Below are 6,900 nucleotides of genomic sequence, written 5' to 3'. Positions count from 1 at the left end.
AGGTGACGGGGAGGATATGCTGAGGTCCATAGTGCATCCATTGCAGGGCTGCAATTGCAGATGATTCTGCCTATGGTGTCGCTAATGCGTAAACTAAAATCTTATAAAAATGATTGATACTTCAAAAGGTGACGTTTGTGCCCAAATGCTTTCCAAAAATTAAGATTTTTTTTTTCTTTTTTTTTGCTTTTTAAGTGGTACTAAAATGCATTCCGAGTGCCCCATTAGCAGCACTGTTTTGAATATCTGTTGCAGGAAGATCAGTAGCTCAAGACCTCATGTTTTCATAAGCCCAAGCACAGTTTTTAGATAACCGAAAGCTTAGGTTTCACACTTAAAAAGGTTAAATATTAATGAGGCCTCACACAAAGTACAGCTGGTCAAAACTGTAGACAGAGTCATTTTAGCCTCTGAACCACAATGAGATGTCCAGTGGGAAACTGAGCAGCAAATTTTTGCAGGACTTGACACAGCAGCTTTTAGCACAATCATGTCTGTAAAAGTGATGACTGGAAAAATTCGGTGTTTGTTGAAAATAACAAAAACATCTTACCTCCAAATATGAGCTGAGATAGGTTAAGGGGCTGGGTCTAACATTAACATATGTAATATTTTTTTATTCCATATGTACTGGAAAAATTAAGAAATTTTAAGAAAGTATTGTTTCCTTTTAATGTGTTTGTGTCCTCCTATTTCTTATGTTTTTCTTTCTTAGTGATTTTCTTTAAAAAATTAACTCAAAGCTTGCTAAGTAGAAAGCTGTAGAGTAGCTGTTACTTTATCTGCACAGAGGTACCTTACTACAGATTTGCAAGAGGAGATGGAAGGAACACAGTTGTATGGTGTTCATGTGTTCATAATGTAGCTATTTTAATCTACAGTTTATTATAAATGTTTAAACTATGTTCTTCCTGAAGAAAAATGAGCGTAAGCAGAGCAAAGTGATAAAAATCAGTGTTTCTGGGTGTTTGGGTATATTTTGCCGGAAAATGTGAGCGCAATATCCCTGACATAGCTTGGTGACAGGGCTGAAGGAGGCTGTAACCCTTTCATCATGATTGCACTGCACATACAGTCTCCTAAAAAAATTACTGAATGTGGCAATGTGGAATTTAGGTGCTCCAGCCGGACACCTGCATCTTGAAAAGCTGTTTTGAGGTAGTCATTGATACCAATTTTTGTTCTGCAAAGTTGCTGGTGGGGACTGACAAGGAATGATGATATGGATCCAGATATGTAACATATTTCAAAGTACAGAATAGGGTTTAAGTTGTCTTTTTATTTTTTCCTTTGTCTTCCATTGAAACACTGATTTTTGTCTCCTGTTTTATAATTGAAAAGTGATCCTTGCGGTGGAACGGCTCATCTCCAATGAGCAAATGGCCCCCTCAGTACCTCTCAGTATTTCTTCTCCTTTGTGGGTCAACAGGAATGAACATTTCTTGTACAAGTTGGTGTTTTTCTCTTCCTGCAGTGGGGAGCACGGAAACGGTTCGGGAAGTGAAACAGAACCGGTCGATGTCGGTGTGTATCATCCCACCACCACGGCCCAGGGGAACGGCCTGGGGGGAAAAGAAAGAAATGGGGAAAGAGCTGACTTTGGAGATGTCAAAGCATGAGTGACTCTGCTGGCTTCCTACAGCTCTGGTTCATGGATGGCTACTGTACATGTAGATAATGTAAATAAGATGCGTATTGAAAAGGACAGCAGGGACAGGGCAAAATATCCTGGGTGATTTCCATCAAAACATGCTCTTATTGCAGATTGTGCTGGGTTTTTAACAGAAACCAAGGGAAAAGATGCACAGCTGAGCGCTAGCAATGCAAGGTAATGTCTGAGAGAGAACTTCTAAGAAATGTCTGGGAAAAATTAGTCTGTTCAGTTTGGGAAAATTACTGGAAGTGTCTACAACTGCAATAAAGGATGTTTTAATAAGGTGAGATATCAGATCTTCTCATTAGTCAACACGGATGGACTAAACTGCAGGGAGCATTTAGATTATGTGTAGGAAAAGCTTTATAATCTCAAGGAGGTTTTTATTAGGTGATGGAGCATGCCATCAAGAAAGACAGCAGAAACTGCAAAAGATCTCTTCTGCTCCTCAGGAACTGGTGGGTCCTGACTATGAACATAAATGACATGAAGTCCAAAGTTAAATCATGCAGTTAAATAAAGTGGTGTGTCTTACCAGAGGGACTGTCCCACACCTAGACACAGTTCTTTTAATGAAATCGTAATACAGATGTGTTAAAAAGAGAAAATATATTCTTACTGATTTTAAAAAATGTATTTAAGGAATGGTTCACCTCAAAGAATAAAACGGGGAAGCTCCAAATCCAGTGGCAATACCAGGAGATGAGCGTGCCAGTCCTTAAATAGAATCATGGAGCAATCTGGTTGGAAAAGACCTTAGGATAGATAGACCTTATATAGATGGGCAAACCTGGTGCCGAGGTTGGTTGCTTGCAGCAAGCCCCCAGAAATTCTTTGAAATGTCCTCTGTTGCCATAGCCAAGGTCTGCAGGGTCAGAGGAGGTTTGAACCCATCTCCTTAAAAGATGCAGCAGAGAGAGGGACCCAAAATCTTGCTGCTGTTTAGTGCTGCTGCCAGGAAAGGTGTGATCCCCTTTGCAGAGCAGAGGCAGGTAAACTGCAGGGATAGCAGCTGAGGAAGATGGATATCTCCACATTTTGGTGATTTTCTTTGAAATTCCAGGTAAACACTCAAGCCTTTGGATTCTTGTTTTCAGTTGAACTAGACAGAGTTTTAGCACTGCAAACATCATCATTTTTCTTTCTCTTCCCCTTCCTCTGTACTGAAGGATCCAAGTTTTTAATCTGAACAAGTAGCTTTTTCTGAATTAAAAATGAAGAAAGTGTAGAAACTCGCATACTCCCCTTTGTGATATTTTTGGACTTCGGGAGCTGATCTCCTGTGTGCAGACTACTCCTCTAGGAAACCACTGCCTGGTACACTGAGACTTTCATTTTAAAGACACAAAATTGTGTGTATTTGCTTTGCAATTACATGGAGATCTCATTTTCATTTGAACAAATTCCTTTACAATATCCTGGGAGAAGCTGATGTGGTTTGTTTTGACTTCAAGGCCACTTTTCACTGCCTCATCACTGGAAATTCACCTCTGCAAATGAAAATGGGACCTTTCAGCCTGACACAAGTATTTTGTGTCTGTATACATGTATGTACATTTTTACTGATTTTGGTATGTCTATTGTTGTCTTCAGTTGCTTTATTAGAATTTTGGGTTGTTTCTTAGTTTGATATGTGTGGCATGGCAGTCATGTGGATTTGTCTACACTGTTTAGAAAACTGTCCACCTCCAAATATGCTGTAACTTGCATGTACTACATTTCTATCTCAATTAAATGTGCTGTATTATGAGGTCATCTAAGAGTTACTACCTCCTTGCATCTGCAACATGCTCACAATGATGTCACCAGTAGCTCGTGACACACGGCGGTGTCTCTCCAAGTGACATCAATCCAGCACAGCGAGCGTGGCAGATCCCCTCCAAACAGCGGCGTATTCGGCTCTGCTCCATGCAACCCTTGGTCAAGTAATGAGAAAACAAATGGTCTGTTTATTGGAGTAAGCAATTGCATACAAATTAGAGATTAAAAAACCCTGAATCTGAAGGTCTTTGGCTTTCTGGGGTTGAAATGTTTGCTGTTTATGTGCCATCTAATGTTCACAGTGTTTAAAATTTCTCCTTAAATTCTACATGGTAAACAGCTATAGAAAGAATTACTATGAAAGGTCCTTTTTATCCTGTAGCTGGAGATCAAAAAGGAAAATAAAGCAAGTTGCTTGCCAAGGACTTTTTAAACAAGTGGGTTTTTAATCAAGGAGAAAAACTTTGTAAATCTCTTGGCCAATTCTTGCTTATTTTGGTTTTGTTGGGGTTTTTTTTGGTTTTGGGGTTGGGTTTTTTTGTTTGATAATTTGTTGTTTTGTTTGTTTATTTTTTCTTTTGGCTTCTGAACTGTCCAAGATATCTGGATGTCTGTTCCATCTTTGTCTTGTACAGCATCCATTATGCTTCTGGGCATGAGGGGGCTTAAATAATGGTATTTTTGCATCTGAGTTTCCCATTATGTAAAATGAGTTCTCTGCAATATTATGGGTTACCAAGGACCTTATCAAATGGTAGATTTCTTTGTAATACTGTATTAGGCAGCAGAAATTATTGGAAAAATCAGGATTGCAGAAAATGGAACTAAAATTTTATCTGATGTGGAAAAAAGGAGAAAAGCATCTTGCATTTTTTTGAAAATGTACATTTTCACCTCACTTTAGTGCAACAAGAAATATTTTGATGCCAAGATCTCCCAGCTTCTAGAAATCCCAGATGTTGCTCAGCTCCAGGCATTGGCTGGGGGCAGAGCAGAGGCTGCAGAGGTTTCTGCCACACTCACAGACCCCAGCCCATCAACCCCTCTCAACCCTGCTTTGCAGTGCTGGGACCATAAATACCTCTCTGCAGCATTAACAATTTGCTTGATCTGCAGAGAAGACAATATTCTCTGCAGTACATACTTTCCCAATGAGTCACTCTGCCCCAAATTTAACCTTCTAGATATGATGGCGCTTTTTTATATGTTTCTTTACAAAATATAATAGCACAGCTAAAGCTTTCATGAAGTATTTTCCAGTTACTTAGTGGCCAAGCCCTCTGACTAGTGTGTATTTCAGCCCAGAATACCTTTGATAATCTTTGCCAGTATCCAGTGTTGGTGGTCTTAAAATTCTACAACCAAGTGGAAAACTGTTAAATGCTCAGGCTTCAGAGCATGCCTAATTAATTCTTTGCAGGGTTTTAGTCCTTTAAAAAGTGTTAAAAACACAGATTCAGTGTATCATTGAATATTGCATGGTTCTGTGGAAATAAATTGCATCGGTTTGATTCCTTTAGTAGTTCAGAGAGTTATTGCTCTGTGCTTACTCTGGAAGTTTACAGGAGTCTTTTGAAAGTTAAGGTTAAAATGGGCAAAAGTTGTGAATGCTGGGGAGTAGCTCAATGGCAAAGTCAGAGCCCAAAATCTACATCAGAAAAGTCTAGGCACATAGATCAAGCAGCTGCATTTACAAATCACGCTATAAATCTCCCTTGCACTCGCAACTCCAAATAGCATTTGTGTGCGGCACGTGGACTTTTTGTTTTATTTTTATTTTGACCAGAAAATCACACTTGTTTATTTTGAGACTGCTTAAGGAGATTATAATGGCTTAATCCTGGAAAGTACTGGCAGCATTTAAAAAGGAGAGGAGGCAAATTTGAGCTTTTCTCCTCTCCTGATATCAAGTACTGGGGGTATTCAACCTCCTAAGAAACAATAAGGATCTTTGAACATCCTGGCTTATGTGCTGCTTCTAAGAGATGTGTAGACGGGAGAGATGAAATAGGAGCATGTGGTGGAGATGAGCCAGTGGTTGTAATTTTAATGCAGAATTAAAGGGGCAAATGTCAGTATGGATATCTGTTCCTGTGCTGTTCATACTGGGGGGTTGTTCTTTGCAAAATGCTCTCCAGGGATGTTGGTGGCATTTCAAAGGCAAAGTTGGTAGCACTTGGGTAGCCCTTGTAGTGGCTTGAATGGCTTTGCTCTCCTTCTTGGTTTCTTCTTGTTCTGAGGTTTGTGGAGGCAACAGTGAAGACACATGAGAGAGAATTAACTCCATCTACCTAAGGAAACACTATGTGGAATTCATTCAGAGCATGACAGATTGTCAGGGTAAGCTCTAATGCAGAAGATATGCAGATCTCCATAGGGACTTGGGGAAGTCATTGAAGGTAGCCCTGAAATCACATCTGTTTATAAAATTGCAAGAAACCCTCTGCTTTCAATATGAGAGTGTGAAAATATGTTATCTATCTACATAATGTATAATTTTTCCGTGAGCGTGGTTCGAAACACAGAAAATAATGGTAACTCAAACTGTGCTGATGGAATCTTTGATCAATCAAAATGTAAAACACTGATTCTGTGAAAAATCAACTGAGTATGTATGTTTTGGAGAGTCACAACTTCAGTTTAAAAGCTTAAATGGAAAAAAAAAGTAATCAGGATCAATTAGGAAATAAAGGTCACTAAAATGCTCAAGACTTCCCTTTCTTTCCATCAAGGTCCTAGTGCAGCCTGTGGAGGCACCCTCCTTGGAGCTCTCTGGATAAAAGGACCCTGAAGGCAGCTTCCCCCTGGCACCAGAAGAGGTAAGGGAGAAAGGGGAGGGTCATATTCTTTGCTAATTAAATGGTATTTGTGTCTGACATTTGCACGGATCATGGTGATGATCAGTTAATACACCTACTGAGCTTTGGCATAGCACTCCAGTGATCACAATGCAAGCATATTCTTTGCTAATTAAATGGTATTTGTGTCTGACATTTGCACGGATCATGGTGATGATCAGTTAATAATACACCTACTGAGCTTTGGCATAGCGCTCCAGAGATCCCAATGCAAGCTACAGAGGACAACCAACCTCATTGTGTCTACAGTGTGACAGGGTGTTATTTTTCTGTTTGGTTGGAGGGTTTTTTAGGATGGGGTTCCTAAGCTTGTAGCTATAGTACTCCAGGTGTGTTACATTAACTCAGGCAAGGGCTGCTGATGAGAGGAGGCTATAGATGAGTTTGGGATGATTGCTACCCTCCCTCCACGGCTCTCTTACACAAATACCTTCAGGCTGGGGAGGCAGGCAGAGGAACTTTTGGTCTGCCCAGTACCTATGTTAACATAGCCTGTTTGACGCGCAGAGACGTGCTTTGTAGGAGGAAATGAATGTTGTTCTAAGGGTCCTTCAGACCAACCTAGAGCAGCTTCACCTTCTGGAGGTGTCTCTTGGACATCTTGCTGAGGAGTGGGATGAACTCGAC

At 40.2% G+C, this 6,900-nt stretch overlaps 1 protein-coding gene across 1 annotated transcript in view; it reads left to right on the top strand.

The window, feature by feature from the left end:
* Window positions 1-1,623, top strand: part of LOC104539905 (sodium/hydrogen exchanger 2-like) — a 24,324-nt gene extending 22,701 nt beyond the window's left edge. Inside the window, 1 exon segment of the mRNA XM_010183573.1 lies at window positions 1,475-1,623. Coding sequence (XP_010181875.1) covers window positions 1,475-1,623 — 149 coding nt within the window.
* Window positions 1,624-6,900: the final 5,277 nt, after the last annotated feature.

This window comes from Mesitornis unicolor, unplaced genomic scaffold, assembly GCF_000695765.1.
Source record: "Mesitornis unicolor isolate BGI_N332 unplaced genomic scaffold, ASM69576v1 scaffold4224, whole genome shotgun sequence".
Taxonomy (NCBI): domain Eukaryota; kingdom Metazoa; phylum Chordata; class Aves; order Mesitornithiformes; family Mesitornithidae; genus Mesitornis; species Mesitornis unicolor.
The sequence above is the reverse complement of the archived record's forward strand: the minus strand, read 5'-3'. Positions and strand labels throughout refer to the sequence as shown.